The sequence below is a fragment of the Styela clava genome, chromosome 13 (assembly GCF_964204865.1).
Source record: "Styela clava chromosome 13, kaStyClav1.hap1.2, whole genome shotgun sequence".
Taxonomy (NCBI): Eukaryota; Metazoa; Chordata; class Ascidiacea; order Stolidobranchia; family Styelidae; genus Styela; species Styela clava.
The window spans coordinates 16,999,081-17,018,220 of NC_135262.1; the positions used below are offsets into that span (position 1 = coordinate 16,999,081).

General features: G+C 31.6%; 1 protein-coding gene and 1 long non-coding RNA gene across 2 annotated transcripts; both read right to left on the minus strand.

The window, feature by feature from the left end:
* Positions 1-2,514: 2,514 nt before the first annotated feature.
* On the minus strand, positions 2,515-14,223 carry LOC120332410 (Na(+)/H(+) exchange regulatory cofactor NHE-RF1-like). The gene is made up of 6 exons (XM_039399647.2): positions 13,996-14,223; positions 13,274-13,471; positions 12,180-12,335; positions 8,920-9,096; positions 6,309-6,492; positions 2,515-4,856 (listed from the first exon to the last, which is right to left on the minus strand). The coding sequence occupies exons 1-6, from the start codon at positions 14,086-14,088 to the stop codon at positions 4,723-4,725; spliced, it is 942 nt and encodes a 313-aa protein (XP_039255581.1). The 5' UTR covers positions 14,089-14,223; the 3' UTR covers positions 2,515-4,722.
* On the minus strand, positions 14,098-18,999 carry LOC144431242 (uncharacterized). Its single transcript, XR_013479880.1, has 2 exons — positions 17,919-18,999; positions 14,098-14,223 (listed from the first exon to the last, which is right to left on the minus strand). It is a non-coding gene; the product is annotated as an uncharacterized LOC144431242 (long non-coding RNA).
* Positions 19,000-19,140: the final 141 nt, after the last annotated feature.

Below are 19,140 nucleotides of genomic sequence, written 5' to 3' on the forward strand. Positions count from 1 at the left end.
TGACGATCCGTATTTACTGTTGAAGCTGTTTCATTTTCGTCTTCAAACGGATACGGACCGAATATGGCATGTTTGGAAATGATTACCCATGTCGTGTTCTGTAGCGTGTTCTTTACCGAGTGCTACGGTCTTTGTAAGACTGCATTCGGAGGTGCTGTACAGTACCCCAATAATCATTATTATTGGTATTGACATGTCCTGATAGCAAAAAATGCGTTTCAGCAGAAAATGAACTAAGTGATTGACAATTTTGCGCAACTGATGCAAGTCTGTCTCTAATTCTAAGCAGGTAATTTGGTAAAAAGAACATACCTTACTTACACCAAGCGTCCTAGATTTCTGCAACACAAATTATATGTGAAAGAAAACAAGGCAGCAGCAAAGGCCAACCGGAAAGAAGTGACTGGAAACACCTAGCGCCCATCAACAGCCTAAACCTAAAAAACAGACATTCAGGCGCAAACATATTAAAATAAATATATATATTTTTTTCATTTTCGTAGAAGTAATTAAGAAATTTACGAGTTTCGTTTTTTTGGATAACACTGTGCTACGTTTGCGTTATTTTGTTGAAACAAGATGATCAGGGTTACCATACCCGACGAGTCACAATCCCTGACAAAACACTTTTATTATGGTATAAATTTCGGATGCGTCCAACTTCCAAGAATATTGCTGTTGACGATTTGCCATGAGAGTAGGTTAAATAAGGAGCAAAACGAAAACAGCAAAATTGATTCATTTGACCAAACCAAATGCCAATTGTTTCTGGAAACAACAACATGATAAAAGTACGGTATATATATATATATATACATAGAATAAATATACAAGAGACCTCAAGGCAAATACAAGTTACTTGAATCTATTTACAAAAAATACTTTCTCTGACTACGCATATTAGCTCGTCTTCAAAATCACAAAAAATTCTCCCCAAGGCAAATCTGTAAAGTGATTCCATTACATTTGAACCCACGTACATATGAAGCCGTAATTTGAACCCACGACAATTGCACTTGCATACTATTGCTCCTATGGAAATGTTTTTTTACGGATATTTGAACCCATACTAACCCTAACCCATGGATTTTAACACCCTTATATCTCACCCACGAATCTCATGCGGGGATGATCATGTGCGAGAGGATTGCTGGACACCTCGCCGCCGTGGGTGGTTCACGTAACCGCCGGGCGTGATGTTTTTTTCCAAATATCACATTAGTGGCGAGGGCTTTGTAGCAAGCCTTCGGATACAGAAATTATAAACGAATCCATCCTGTGACCGATTTTTAAAATGTAGTCATTTTTTAAAAATCTTCCATTGTTTTAATCATTGAGCTGAAGTTATAAACTTTTTATCACTTTCAGATGTCCAGTGTATCATGCGCCATTTTAAAAAGTAAGGGTAGCCCTTCTCCATTAATGCCTATGCGATAAGACAGCGTAACTCGGCTAAGACAATGATTATTTTGATTCATTGTTAACAGTATCGATCATCAAACAAAACAAGATGTATTGACAATATGTTTGCCAGTAATATAAGTAATACTGGCGTTCCCGTTTTCTCTCTACAATCTCTAAAGCAGCGGTTCTCAACCTTTTATGACTCGTGGCCCCCTTTCGGAGGCTTTTAGCACTCATGGCCCCCACTTTAATATTCCAGAGGTATTAATAGGGTTATTTTCATTGATAGATTCCAAATCCCATTATGTTAAAACAATTTGCACGAAAGAGAGCGAAAACACCCTGCGAAATAATCTTGTTGAGCAGCAAACTAGGAAAAACTGTGAGATTTCTTTTAAAGTGAAAAGTAAATTCAGATTTCAGCCCATCCTTGTGGCCCCCTCCAACTCCTCTGTGGCCCCCCTTAGGGGGCCGAGGGCCCCCGGTTGAGAACCGCCCTGCGAAATAATCTTGTTGAGCAGCAAACTAGGAAAATTTGTGAGATTTCTTTTAAAGTGAAAAAGTAAATTCAGATTTCAGCCCATCCTTGTGGCCCCCCTCCAACTCCACTGTGGCCCCCTTAGGGGGCCGAGGGCCCCCGGTTGAGAACCGCAGCTCTAAAGGTTTAGGACTTCAAGCCAAACACACACTGAATCGGCTGAATGCTTCGCTCTGGTCTACTTCTACTTCATGAACAAAAGTATACGAATTCAAATTTCTTCGACGCACTCTGCTGTTCTTATTATTCATTTCGCAGGTGATGTTAGATTGGAGACAATTAATCATACATACGTAGGTACAAAGAGTCAAAGATGCAAAATTGATACTCACTATCCCAATCCCAAACAATGCTTCAAAAGGGTCATAGGCCAGAAAACGCGATTTCACAATACCAGAGTTCATTCGCCAAGGGTTACTCTACCGTGTTTCTGTCTCCCATGCTTGCGAACACTGGTGTACAAGCGCCGAGGATCTAAATGTATTTAGTTTTGCAAACAGGACAGTGAGGCCTTGGACATTTTTATATAATCCCGGGCTGTTTTAATTTATCCAACATCAATAAATCACACAACTGATAGAAACATTTTAATTTGAATACTCAAAATTGTAATCATTTCCACAACCATTGATAAAGCTACAGATGATGATGTTGATATGAACATAACTATGTACTACTCATTTAATACATTTGAAAGAAAAAATATGAATTACAAATGAAACATTACAATAATGTGAGATTCTTATTCAAATTGTTTCTGCTGATGAGGGGGAATATGAACATCATAATAGATTTAATTACAAAACTCTGCAGTCTGTATGGTGATTTGCAGGATTGCGGCCTAATAATGTAAGATTATCTTAAAAATTCAAAATAACAGTTCATTGAGATAAAAAATGGTTCAGTGCTCAGATCAGCAAAACGTACCAATAACCATGCCTTTTAATACTCTTAAAAAAACAGGTAGCCCTAAATCCCAATGAATACATTTCCAATACTGTGAATATTTAGTACGCAAGGTGAAATATGGATTAACATAAAATAAAGAATTGGCTGATCTGAAACACCAAAGAAATACCATTATTCATTAGATAAACTATAATACGCCCTCTGTAAAATAAACATTTCAGCACCATTCAAATAGATAAAATACAATATGATAATATACTAGGAATAAACTGTGGAGTTAAGACTGAAACAAAGAATAACCTCACAACATATTTTGGCCCATGTTATTTAAAGCATTTACAAATCATTTTGATTCAGCAAATAAAAAAAACATGATCATGTCATCTTCTGCTTGGGAACAGTGATTGTAAACAAAAGCGATTTCAATTCATTTTACAAAATTAAAAATTTATTATAAATTATATAGGTATTTCATAAAGTTGGCGAATGGACAATACACATAGCAAAAATAGCTCAAGTTCAATCACATTTGACTATAATATAGCGTGTCTTTCAAAACAAACGACGAATTAGGACACCATGGAACGTCAGTTACCAACAATTTGCCCTATTGTAGCCATTGGAATCTCATTCAATCTGTGACTGTAATTCTCCACTGGAAGATTGACTGATACCAATACCCCGTTTGAAAAAAACACAAAATAACTAAAAATAATTTTGTTTACAGTGTGAAATGTACTTGTCAGGGTTAAGGTACTCAGACAGCAATATTTAGTTGTTTTCGAGAATAACAGCTCCAATATTTTATTAAAGATTGTCACGGTCCGCTGAGTTAGAAGACTAGAATTAATTCTGACTAAAATAAACAAGCAGTTGAATGTAGATAGCTTAACATTTAGTCATAGCATTGCGTGTGAATTATTATCAATTATTATTATTATCAAGATATGTGGGCTGGCAAACTACTCTGTCGTGTATAGTCTTAGACTTGGTAAGAAATTTTTATCCTATCCTATTTGTTATTTAAGTTAGAGTAGCATGCAGAAAAAGAACATACACGAGTTGTACACAAGTACTTGTACTGCTGTACAAACGAAAACTCTCAAAGTGTTGTAGACTGTTCATATGATATAGAAGTACCAAAAAGCGCAAAAACTATTCAATATAAAATATAATTTATACCAGAGGAGTCATATTCACTTGTTGAAAAACAAACAATCATAACAAACTAATTTAAAAATAGTACCCAACAATATATTTCTGACCAAAACCTAGGAAAATTGGTGATATTTTTACCAAGAAATGGCTAAAAATGAACACAATTTTATTCAGCACTAGTCGGTCCCACATTAATTCAGTCTTAGTTCAAAATTTAAAACACATAACCAATCTAAATATCTAATTAGACAGGGATATGTAAGTTCGGTGACATGCACCTTGATTATGATGCTAAGTCAAGTTTTTATCATGTTAAGGCAATCCATGTATCTAAAATCAAGAAATTCAAATCTGGCACATTTTCGAGCTGATCACAAAAAGAACAATTAATGATGCACATCCACTACTATCATGTATGTAAAGTAAAATTCAAAATCGAATATAAATGGCTAATTTTCAAATCGGCCAGGCACGTTGTCAAAATCAATAAGAAATGATGATTTTATTTACAGGATGAATATTATAAGTCACAATCGGCGGAATTATTTTGATCATATATATGACAATGTTGTGTCAATTATCAATATTCAATTTTACTCGAACAAGCATGATCCATATAAAAAGTGCTGCGGAAACACAATACAAATATTGTTCAGACCTATTCAAGCAAGATGTGATTTAAAAAATTTTATAATCAACTTAAGCAATTATATTTACAAATTGTTAAACATTGCTTGGCGATTTTTCCAGTCAGATGTTGGAGGAGCTTTTTTCTTCCTACCAGATTGTGATCGCTCTTTTAACATGTTGAGATCCATTGTCACCAAGTCCACCTTCGGTTCAACTTCTGCAAAAGTACAATTTAATGTGATTGGTTGAAAAATATCAACCTACGCTCTAATAGAGTGTTTTTTCAACATTTGGCCGCAACTAGGTTCTTAAATTTCCTAAGTCGTGCCCCCTTTCAGAATTTATCAAGTCTCGCGGCCCCACCTTAAAAATAACTGACTAACAATAAGCTATGAATAACAGATGGTAAGGAGAAAGTGTGTTTTATAAAAAAAAATTCAAAATTTGTACATGAAACATAAATAATGAAATGAATAAGCAAAATTTGATGTTATTTTTTTAGTGCAGTTATTTTGGGCTGACAAAATAGGAAATGAAAATATGCAAAATAAGGCGGACAAGATTTAATCTAACAAATATTCTTATTTTCAATCAGTTCCATGTCACCTCAAATGTTCTACACCTTCCTTGTGGGGCATGCCCCACCGTTCGAGAAAAGCTGTCATAGTGCGTTTTTAGTTTGATTTAATTTTGTACAGACATGTTTAACGATGTTATCGAACAGATACTAAAGGATTAGGGCAGTCTCAATTTGATTCAATTCAATTTGATGAATCAGATACGGTTCTTGTGAAATAAATATTTTATAAAAATGATTTTAACAAAGTTAATTTATTTAAAAAATGTGGGTGATGATGAACAAGGTTGGGAACCACTGCCTGAATAAACAGGGTGTATTATGCCAACAACTCATCGATTCAATTACTGGAGTGTTGCCCTGTCTGATGACTTTATATTTTGGCAAGCAATAATGACTGATATAAGTAACAATAAAATTCGTGATTCCGATAGGCGCGAGTTGTGACACAGGATATACTGTCATATTATTCTTCCTCAAACAGATGAATATTTAATGAACAAAGCTGCTACTTTTACTCTAAAAACTATATTGTTATAACCTGTTGTAATGTTGATTTGTCTTGAATACATTCTTCATGTATGGACAATATTCATGTAGAATAACTAAGTTAGCAGTTCCCAAACTTTTAGTTTGTGCGGCGCCAAATTATCAGGGGAAAAAACTCATGGCGCACTTACATGAAAAAAATGTTGCTTTTAAATATAACTCAATTTTGTGATCGTTAATGTGTACTTATGCCAGTTTGCAAACACGCAGGCTTAAGGAAAGGAAGCAAAAGGTCCTTTGAAGTTTAAAAAAAAATCACTTATGTTTGAAATTGCAGAGAGTTGTGTCTATCTCTATTGTTATGTAAGAGAAAGTAGGCGACTTAAAAAGTCAAAATGAATTTATTGATGTATATAACAGCATTTAAAATAAGAAATGGTAAAACATTTATAATAAATACAATATGTAAAATATCCAATCATATTTAACACAATTCTGTTAATTTTCGCGGCGCACTTGACAACTCGTCGCAGAACACTAGTTGGCGCACCTATTGGGAACCACTGAAGTTTTAGTATCGTGAAAGTGCCATTGAATATTTACCTTTCGGAGGTTTTGGTGTTGGCAAAGGACCTGTGAGATGCTTTTCAGTTACAGTAACTTCACAACTTTTGAAGAAATCATCAGTTTCCTCATCGACTACAAGCAGATTGACTGAATCACCAGATTCTTTGACTGCTGTGACAAGTTTTGCATGTTTGTCAAACTCCATATTTGTTCCATTGACCTAAACAATAAATGAGTTGGAAGTTGCAGGGGATTGCATTTTGCAAAAATTGATTTTACTGGTAAAGAAAAATTTCAAACTTTTTAGTTCAGTTTAATTAACTAATGCCCCTCCAAATAAAAAAAAATTCATCTTTTCGTAGAAATATTTCCTTCAAGTATACACCCCCACGACTCCCAACTTAGGTTTAGCATAAATATATAGCACACAAGTTTTTCGTTTAGTTCAAGGCTTAGGTCAGATGAAATGTTACAAAATAAAATTTGCGAAAGATACAAGAACTATTCTTTCCATTTTCTTATAAAAATTAAATCAGATAACTCATCTTTCATATAATGCGTGATTGCCACCAGGTAAACTCATGTTGATAATAAATGAAGCACAACCGGTGTTAGCAAAACGATGTAATTTGCCGACGTTTCGAATTTCTATACAGAAAAACTTCATCAGGGCATGATATGGAAAGGACACAAGTGGATATATATAGAGCAAGAAAAAGAAAAAAATATGAAAAAAATTATCATGGCGTCAACTCTAATCTAAAAGGATGATGATAAGATCATCTTTTATTTGTTATTAAAGATGAGAGGAGAATATATTAAATCAATGGATGTTTTATTATATTTACTTTCCAATTAATAAAAAGTTAGTGGTAATTTAAATTAAAATCGATACACTTAAGTACTTTTTTGGTGAAATAAATACTTGCGGTTTGGGTTAAGAATTTGAGCTAATGCATAATTGAACAAGTGAACGTTTGACATTCCATCACTTATTCATATTAATAAAACGCGTGCCAGACAGCCTTGAAACGATTGTACAACAAAGGACAAATATACAATATTTAAAAAAGTATCACGTTCGGCCATATATATATAATCGGTATATAATAAAGCATACCAAGGTTGGTTTGTTCAAACTTGATCGACTATGAATTTCCATCGACATAATTAATGAAAACTCAAATCCACCAAACATACTAAAAACAGGGTGTGGTATTTGTATAAGGGTTTCAATCCCAGGGGTACAAATAAAAGTTCTTACACACTGCAATATTTCATGAGCACGCCAATAAATTGAACTGTAGTGAGGTCAATGAACCTATTGCTCGATTCTTTTGATAACCTAGCTAGTTAATGTTTAATCAGATTTTGTCAATAAAGGAACATCCGCTTGATGCATGATTGTGAAGTGGGAGAGGGTGCGGCTTCTGTGTATTGCTATGCACTGTTCAAATATCATATGTAATAAGAAAGTCCTTCAATATTAACAAAGTAGTCATCAAAAAAGCATGAGTAGATTTTAATAATTTCCAGAAGAAAGAATGACTTTTGTGTGATCTGTAAAAATTGTTACTTTTTATATACCGGTAAATAAGATGGTCTTAAAACTAGGAAAATTTTACGAAATTGTTCACTAACACAAAGTTTATTTCTGATTGAATGAAAATTATATTATTCATTGCAGTTTGGAGACATTAATTGTAATTTGATATTTATCGAGGTATATTTATGTTTTAACTATCAGCCGCAACCAGCCGGTAAACAGCAGTTTGCCCATCTTGTCCTACGTTATAATACCAAATTTTGAACAGAAACACTCTTGAATTTTTTCAAAATATTCCAATAAAAAAAAATTTAATTGTATATTGTTTTGTAACACTTAGAACAAAATATGACACATGGTGCTGTTGCTAATTTTCTAATTTTATTAAAATAGTAGACTCATGTACACTTTTAGAAAGAAAACGTAAAATTACTGATGAATGTCACATGTTTATTTAAGAATGAATAATTGAATATTTCTTAACCAATGATTTTTTGAAAAGACATGAATCCAAACATAAAAATTTGGCCGCAAAGAAGCAATCAGCATTTCGAAGTAATTTTACTAAGCCTAAAATTTCACCAAACGCAATACCGCTTTTATAAAAATTCAAAATGCAAAGAAAGAAGGAAAGCAACTACACGATTTAAACCTTAGAAACAGTAGACCACCAACGATTACTATTGTCACCGTGAAAATTGAATTGATTCAATAATAATAATTTCCTGCTTCATTCAATGTCACAAATACCACAAATATGCACCATATATCTACCAACAAACATACATATGCCGTTTTTTTTTTCTTGGATTTTGAAAATAAATGAAAAATCTATTTGCGAGCTTTATTAACTTAAAAAGTAGATAGTTAAAAAAACATTTTGAACAAATGAGAAGAACATAAATTTTTTGTTTTTAAATACCTTTTATTGAAATATTTTGGTGAATATCATTTTAAACTTTATATAGAAAACCATCTTGAAGTTTCTTTGTAATTTTTCCAAATAAATGTTTTTCCAAATTTCAACATTCATGTCCCCTTTATGTCTAACCTTTCGAAATATGTTTCTGAAACAAGCTTTTTGTGCATACTTCAACTTACTTCAATAATTCGATCTCCAGCTTTCATTCCTGCATTTGCAGCAGGTGAGTCAGGATCTACAGATCTAACGTATCTTCCTGGTTTTCCTTTTTCACTGTGCAGGTTAAATCCATACCCACTGTCACCCTTTTGCAATTTACACAGTCTTGGCCTCAGCTCGGTTGCACCAGCAGAGGTCTGGAATAAAAAAATAATTTTGCCAATTTGTTAAAATTTTATGTGGTTGAAAATTTATTTCAGAAGTTTTTAAAGACAGTTATCGCATTGTATAGTATTCAGTGTTTTTGCAAGGTTTTTAATAAGAGTTGTTCACTGTTTTTGAAGATTTTTCACGGTTTTCACTGTTTTTGTAAAAAATTGTATTAGCAATTCAAAATTACAGATTTTGAATAGTATTTAACAAAAACTGTAAAATTGATATTCTATTTATCAAATTCAAACACCAAGAAGTAACTATTGAATAGGCTATTACAATCAAATTACAATAGCTCCTATTCATTTACAAGAAATACTAATAATATCGTGAATGATAAATGATCAACAAATATCCTACAGGATTTTAAAACGACAAGCAATATGATTCTTGTTAGAACTGGCCAGAGGGCATTGAGTTTACGTCCTTTAATTTTTTGATAAGAACCTATTGCACGGTGCCACTCACCATTTTTGAATATAGTATTAAAAGGTCATCGTAGTCATGACAAACCGGCTTTCAATTTAGAGTAAGTGAGGTTACAAGATTTAAATAACAGATAAGTAAAATAACTACACGTGGGTGTAGAATTAAATGGCATCTACTACCAGATCAAATTTCACCGACTAAATAATTAAACAATGAACTAGTTGACATTCAACAAATATATTATTTCAAATAATTTCACTTTTAAAGCACAGCTCGTGTTATGAACAAAGTTGTTGATTGCTTACTATGCTATGAAAGATTTTAGCCTAATATGATAATAACATGTATCAAATATAGATAAGGTGATAAAAATGGAAATTAAATATAAAAAAAATTGGTTATACACATCAAAAGTTTTGATCAAAACTCAAGTATATGGAAACGAAATCAAATGATTTCTACAATGTGATCAAAATTCCAGATTAATAGTAAAAGAATTGTACCAAATGTCATTTAAGATACGCCCATAAATTATAACAGAAAAGCAAATTTATGGTGAAATATTAGTATGACTAAGTGAAAATTTAGCTTCTTCCATTTTTGGGAACAAAAAATTTAAAAATCGAATAAATGGCTTATAATTTTAAAACAAGAACAACGATATTGTAGGCGTGGTGTGGATAATTCTGTGTTGTCAACATATAAATGTATATTACTAAACATATTTAATCATCAACATTTAATCCATTCATTGGTAACATAGGTATCCAGTAACAATATTTGTAACATTAAACAAGAATGATAACATAATGTCAGTATGCCAAAATCAAACAATGGTGGTTTATGTAAACCAATTGAAAGCATTGATTTCAACACATCCTCTTATTACAAAAGATTTCAATTTTCTTAGCAGTGTTCCCTAAAAAAAAAATTTGTTTTATCTTCCCAACTGACAATTTATTTACATTTATGATTGATGTATTAAAAGATTTCTCATATATAATAGTCCTATAATACGCTCACTTTTATGGTTCAAAAAGTAATTGTAGCATATATAAACCATAACAATGAGAGCAAAAATTTAAAGAGAACATTACTCTTTAAATTGCCTGTGGGTACTTGAGATTAGTAAGTTAGGACAGCCCAGTCTGTTTACGCAAATGGCCCTGAAGGAATTTTGATAGAACTGGCCTCCGGCAGATATGACCTGGTATTCAATAACAATATTTGTACTAAGACTGATATAAAATTGTATTATACTTTCATATAAAATTACTGTAAATTATAGAACATTTGAAGCTCTGTGACTGTTTTTTTTTAATGCCTCATGAACCATCAAGTTATTATAAAGACTGGGATAATACAGTACCATGGCAACCAAGTATCTGATAAATTTGAGTATTACAAAACTGAACAAGAAATTTTAGAAATAAGTATCTAAATGGCTTGTATAAAAAACAAAAAATACACATAAATTGACATGTTAGTATATTCAAGATTACTTAGCACAATTTGTTACAAACCATTCAATTAGTGAAACTGTACGACGCAATGAAAAACACATTATTAATAAACTTCTACACAATCTTTTTTAAAACATTTTTCCAGGCAAACTTGAGATAAAGAGTGATTTTTTATATCAAAACACCTTCATAGCATGAAATTCTAATCTAACTGAAAACAAATTTAAAGCTCCTGTATTCTTAATAATAAATTACGCATGTTCCAAATTTCTAGACAACATTCTTGTGATGTTTGACATCAGAAAAGCAAGTAAATACATTCTGGGGAAGTGATTATCCATCAGACATGTTAAACAACATACTTGATTAAATTCCTGAAAATTTTGAAATTGAATCCAAAAAACTGCACAAAATATGGTAGAACAGTTGTCAGTACAGAAAGTACATTGATCCATGGATAAATTGAAATTAGATGCAATTAAAGTACAAATCTTAGAAAGTTTCGTATTTAAGATAACTCGATTAAAAATCATAGAAACAAAATGCGAATTTACGAAGATGAAGAAAAACTTCTAAAATTTGTTCCAAGCTCTATGTGACATCATAATTGAGGCCTGTTTATTAAAGCTTTCTCTTAATTTTAGACTTAAAAACTTCCACAAAACGGTACACCCATAGTGTGTGTACCAGGTTAGGGTTAAGGTTGAGCCATAATTTTATTCAGATTTTCCTTATTTCAGTCCAATTACGAGTTCGGGGACTATCTGTGTTGACCATAGGTTTGAGTCCATTCACACAACTTGTTGATGTAAAGTAGACAACAAAATTAGTTACCTCCATATTGGTACACACACTTCTGGAGCGCCCACATAACTATTACTTCATCTTTAAACAGTTTCTACCCAAACCATAACTTTAAATATTTACGAAGCATTGGCAATTATGACCATATTGAAAATTGAATTGAAATTCAAGTAAAGCATATATAATTTAATGAACATTTTTGAGAACATTAATCAAACTTACTTTAACCAGTCTTCTCATCATGGGAACTGCAATTCGTTACAATCCAACAATAAATTAATATTTCGACTTAAACAGTCCTAACAATAACACTTATTATTAAATATATCTGTAACACTAAAAAGAATAGTTACAATTAAAACAAAATCTACCTTTGTTTCAGTAACATTATTTGTTGCCACATTATTTTCAACGGCTTTGCTACTTTCCTGTGAAACACTGCTACTATCTGATTGTTGAGTCTCAACTTCTTTTTGTTCACTTGTTCCATTCGACAGTAAATCTAACGTAATTGGAATGCCTTTTTCCTGTGAGAAATAAATATATATACCAGTTACACATATATCAGAATCTCTATATTAACCCATGCTGTACCAAGTAAATTTAGGAAAATAATTTAGATTATAATATTATAAAACAGACTTTAGAAAGTGAAATTGCAATTCATCAAGTCACCCACATGAATAAATTTTCAATATTTTGACGGTGTGTGAACCAAAAAACAAGCAATCACAAGAAAAATTTTAGTATGACCATTATCATGCTAATTGTAATAAATGTCTGTTCAAAAAAGGGTTAATTTGAAGCTATATAATTAATGGTTTCAACTGCTATGAAGCGTAGGTTTTTCAACGAGAAATCTCCTGACGTAAGACACTTAATTATCCAGAAATTCAATCGAACATACAATTTAAGGATCATCTTTTTGTGTGAGTTAAAAATCGCTAAGATATAATGAGTTATTTCAATAGAATTATATCATGAAATAACAATAAATTTCAATAAAATAATAATCAAAAGAATTTTCCCAAGGTTATTCTGTTAACGATTTTCTCAGTGTCACATATAATGAAAAAATGGGCAACAAACATATAATTATTCTCACACTCAATAAACAACAACAAAATTACTTAAAAATGAATTTCTCAACTCACGAAAAATTCAAAACAATCTGATTTTAAGATGGTTCAAAATGTGGCAGCAGTCGCACTGAATTACTTTAGATCATTATAATTCAACTTTAAGTGTCAAAAGGAAGACGTCAGCCAGAAAATATTCAAGATTACATAAGAAAGTTAAATTAAAGATGGGAAAGTAACAAAAAGCATTCGGCACAGAAACCATTAATATAAGATGTCAAAATAGAAACCGATGGACATCGACGGCAAACTGACGGAAGACAGCATACAGAGCTAGAAGTGAGTGTACTTATTATTATTTCTGAAATATTTTTTATTTAGCGAACCTCGTAATATTTTTCTGCTTCCTCATCGACGACTAACATTTCAGTTTCATTATCTCTTTCTCGGATTCTTTTGACAACTTCTTGATGAGATTCTTTTTCCACATTGTGACCGTTGACACAAACAATTTTGTCTCCCACATTTAATCCCGCAATTTCTGCCGCACTTCCCTCTTCTACTTTTCGTATTCTTTGTCCGACCTTTTAAATAACAATTATGTAAAAGATTAGGTAATAATCATTAAAATAATCGAGAATGAGCTTCAAAGAGAATGGATCTTAGGCATGATACATCTATAGTTTAAATATGGCCTAGACTTATATTTAACAATCAGTAAAAGCATATGAAAATCATTGTATATAGATGAAAATTTATCTATCAAAACCCATATAGGTGAAAAATTATCAGCTAAACTATTTAGTTGTAATAAATGCTATCTATCAGAAGAATATAGGTAATAGAACCTGGTATAATAATATTTTTTCTACGTTGAAAAATATCGATCATAAAATATCAAATTAAAATGGCATAGTCAATTTAACCAAATATTACTAGATTAATATTAAATGAAATCACAATTCAGATTAATAGCATACAAAACAAGCCTAATAAAAGTGAATAGACCCCATTTATTCAAAAAAGTAATTTCAATAAATGACAGATTCGATTGTTGGTTGTTGCTATGGATACGTCAGTGCAAAATTGTTAAAAAATGTTGAATTACTTTTCCCTTTTCTCCATGTAAATGAAAACCGTATCCATCTTCTCCCTTCACTACTTTACAAAGCCTGGGTTTATGTACTCCATTCTGAGCCATTGTCTCTGTTAGTCTTTGAGTTTAACAACGGCCAATATCGTGGGTGTTGAATAGCCAAGCAGTCAAGTACTATTGACTTCAGTCAAAAATCAACAATGTACGCCAAGAGGCAATTACAACTAAGACCATTAGGAGCTGAAATAACAGAAAAAATGAAAATAAGAACTACCGTAATCAATTTTGGTATTTCAAGTGAAAATTTTCATATTTTTTTTAAACAATATTTTTGGTAAAAGTAAATACTACCGTATATTTTATCGAACTGTTTTATGGTACTATTTGGAAAAACTACTCACTTTGATAAACTTGAGAAATTTAAAAAATGAGGAGAAAGGCACAACAGACAGAAATGAACATGTCAAGGCATTTTCTAACAAGATTAAATAGGTCTCCTAATTATCGTTTAGATGTCTGATCCAATAATTCCAGTATTTTACTTAATATCATGGACCAGTGGTTCTCAAACTTTTTAAGCCGTGCCACCATTTTAGAATTTGTCAAGTCTCACGCCCCCCTAAAAAATAGGCTAACTAGCTAACAATAAGCTAGAAATAACAGATAGTAAGGCGAAAGTATTTTTTATTCAAAAAACACATTGAAAATACGTGTACATAATAAATAAATGTAAATATCTGAAATAATGCGGGCAAGATCAAATCTAACAAATAGTTTTCTTTTCAATCAGCTTCACGCCCCCTCAAAAATTGTCTACTTTTTACCCTTTTTAAGCCTTGCACAGGCACATTAATAATGGAAATCAGTCGGTAATACTGTGCTGAAAAATTTATGTTGAGAAATGGATGTTTCCATAACTTTATTCTATTATTCATTTATTTAAATAACTACAAAACCTATTTAAAAGAATGTAATTAGTGCCATACCAAGATATTATCATATTGTGCAACAAAAAATCGGTCAAATTTTAAAATTGGAATTTACACATGTCTTAAAAAGTGCTCATATTCTGTAAACACCAGCAATATGAAATAACGAGAATATTGGTCAGAGACCGAAGACTTATCGGTCAAAAGTTAGGGGATCCCCCAAAATAGAAACTGCGGTTTCGATTCATTCGCTCTTACTCTATAGCGAAACTGTGTGTCCCATCACTAATTAATCGATAACTCGCTAATTATACGACATACGGTAATTCATCCAAAATCAATAGGCTTCTGATATGACAACTGCACATGCAAAATTTGGAGCAGATCCAACCTCGCTTTCGTGAGATATCGCGTGCATCTAACAGACAAACAAACAGACAGACAAACAAATACCTCAACATACTTATCGAGATCGATAATTAACATACTTATCGGGATCGATAAGTAATAACCCATCGAACTTGGTAAATATGAATACATCATCAATAAACTGTTTCGATACACTTGAATAGTTAAAGCTTATCAGCAGTCAGCACTTAAGAATTATCCGACACTTGAAGATTATGCGTAAAACCACACCATGAGATTATTAGCCCATGAAGAATGTTCTCCGTGAACACATCAAAGATTGCTATAACAACATCAAACTTATTCAAACCACCTGTTATGTCGATCCTATTCACAAAATTCTTAATTCTTATTAAATACGATCGGCTCAAGAAGACTGTAGTTTATAAAATGGATTATGAAGCAAACACAATAATTTTTATTAACATTCGCATCACAGAAATGAATGTTGTATAAACATGCTTGTCAATTGAGACACTCTTAAAAACTAACTGCAATGAGCTTAATATAGCATATTCCAAGGAGTTTGAAATTTTGATAACAGGCATGCCCAGAACGAAATCAATTTAACGTTACACAATGAAAAAAAACTTTCCGGAATCGTGATACAGGTACAGCATACCCTTTTGAAATAGTTTTTGATGCAAAAACACGTATTTGTATTTGACAATATATTTAAAAACTAATTATTTGAAAATTTGAGTATAATTTGAAATGTTTGCCACATGGTGGTTATTGATAATATAGAAAAATTTAGAGCACCTATTTATTATTAAAAAGGTATATGACAAGTAATGATCAAAATGGATTGTAATATTATTCAAAAAATTCCAAATTTAAAAATGTTATAAAATATTTTATTTGAAAAAAAAGGGACTTTGAGTCGTCAGACAAGTAAATCGGAACATAAGATACCTCAGCTGGTAACGACCAACGCAGAGAAAACAATGACCATTACAATCAAGTCATTTTAGATGTGATCAATATCAAGATATAGTGATTTATGTAATTTTCCACATAAACATGCTTCCGATTTAGAATTTTATTTCAGAATTGATTCGTAATATTGAAATATCCTGTTTTAGCCATCCCTAGACTCAATAGCATACAACGGAATTCAGTCAAGAACCCTATATATTCGAAAGTGTAAAAATCTAAATAATTATCAAATATTTCAAAAATGTTCTATAAACTAGAAGCATTCTGAAAATATTTAAAATCCAGAAAAATGATCAAAAAATAATTGAAAGCAACGTTATTTTAGATATGTTTTGACATCTTTGTGAAAACAACAAATTTGAACCAATAAATATTTTATGTGAAACTCTTCACAGGAAGTTTATCGTAAATGTCATCAAATTCTTTTTAGATACATTCATGTATTATAACGGATGGCAACAAGAAATGCTTGAATTGAGTACAACACAGTATAAGATGTAACAAATACAACTATCAATTATGTCAGTAATATGATAACTCCACAATAGACGATAGCATGTCAAATTCAATCAAGATATATTACACATAGTATATAAAATCGAATAGCATAGAGACAACAAAGGATCATACACCAGTGAATTGTTTTGAGTGCACAATGAAATTATGCAACAGCCTAAAATGACAGCCTACTGTGTAATCACATGAGGTATGTCCAAAATCACAGCATATCAAGATTAATTTCGATTCTGGTAAGTATTTTCGATATTGCAATATCGATTACAAAGTATTATAATCACTAATTCAGAAGTTGTAAAGACTTTTGTGCAGTAACATTATAATTATATTGTATCATTCATTCATACAAATCCTTGTTTACTATTCATTAATTATTAATAGCATTCTCATGTAATTTGCAAGCTGAATTCACAATTTAATGGTCAATAAAACTTTACAAAATTAGTATGTTTCATATGGTATTTTATCAAAAGTAGTTTTTTTCGAAAATTGAAGGAAACTATTCTATTAAATGACAAATTGAATGTTCAAACGAAATTTCTCTGTTATCTTCAGTTTTTTTGACATCTATATTCTACCGTACCTCAAACCAAAGTTCCTTTCAAATAAATATATTTGGGCCTTAATCATTTTATTGTTTTGCACAATGCAATATAAGGAGGTATTTCGAAGCCACATTATTAAATTATAATTAGTATATTTCTCAGAGCATAATTGTCAAATTAACCACAAATGTAGAGTTTAGTTTCATATTTTATAAAATGTATTGTCATATACCAAAAATATTGTGGCCCTCACTTCTAATATCTATTATAACATCAAGTATTATGTAATAAACTTGTTAAGTCAATATGCACCTAATTAACTATGACCATGAAAAGAAATAGGAATTGTTGTTGGTTAACTATGTAATCCAAATTGTCCTTTCAACTTTTTCTTAATGACTTTCAATAATATTTGCATCTATATATTTATGAATATCCTGTTTCAGGTGTAAAAGTATCAAAACCATATTGAGCTCAAATTGTATTATATAATCATATTCTGCTTGGCAATTGAATAATATGTTAGTTAGCTTGAAGAGGAGTCATACAATAGTAAACTACATCCAACTAAAGATGTGAATGTTCTATATCAAATTACCTTGCATATTTCTATAGACTTTATTGTACCATTTCATGTTACTGGTTGACAAAATAGTCAAAGTCTCTCTCCCTCTCTGTTCATGTATAGATTTTGAATCCACATACAGACATATCGGCATTACTTAACAAAATGACTAAATTATTGCCTATTACCACAAAATACGAAGCATACCGTATATCAAATGAACTCCAGTATGATTTGACCTCAATCTAGCCTAGAAGCAAGATATAGCAGTTTTTGTTTGCCTTAGCGATTCCCAATCAAAAAGAAGTTACCACTATGAAAATTCACCAATTTATGGTGATTAAAATATGGCTATGTCTTTTATTAAAATTGATCAGTGCTAATTTTATAACAAAGCATTTTTGGAAAGTTTTTGCCTTAGCGATTCCCAATCAAAAAGAAGTTACCACTATGAAAATGCACCAATTTATGGTGAATAAAATATGGCTATGTCTTTTATTAAAATTGATCAGTGCTAATTTTATAACAAAGCATTCTTGGAAAGTACGAATCTGGGTCACATGTTCATGCGACCAAAATAATTCACAACCAGAGTCAACTTGAGTCACAGGTGAAAGGAACCATAAGTTCAGGTTGCAAGTCGAGTCACTGAACTCCCAGGTTGGAAGTCAAGCTGAGTTGCATGTGTCTTGAGTATCTAGTTCAAATTATAGTCGATTTTATCATAAACTAAGATTTTTCATATAAATCAAAGGGACCTATCACAATAAAAAATCTAGTCAATTTTCGATATTAGTAGACCAAACGGTCGTTTCAATATATTGTTGTTGTTCTTGTCCTTCGACACGTTTTTAAAAAGTCGCTTTTCTGTTTGATTACTGGACCAATTGCTCTAAAATTTTCAGTGGTTAAATATAAAATTTTTCTTTAGAAGGCGATTAGCCTACTTTCATTCATTTCAAACGTGTCCATATATTTGAGCATAGCTCTTCAGCCTCAAGTCAAGTCTCCCTGATGGTTTTTCAATTTTTTTCAAGTCTAGTTATTTCTATGTCTACCTGATCCCATCCCAGCATCAAGCATAGAATAATAATCTGACCATTCACGTTCAAAATCAAAAAGCACTCACATGCAGGCATGGGTAAAAACTAAAAGTACACAATGCTTTACTCTTGCTGCTGCGTTAAATCGTTTACAGTTTCGCCGACTGCCTTTATTACTGTAATTAATTTGGCTACACACTGATATCATTGTT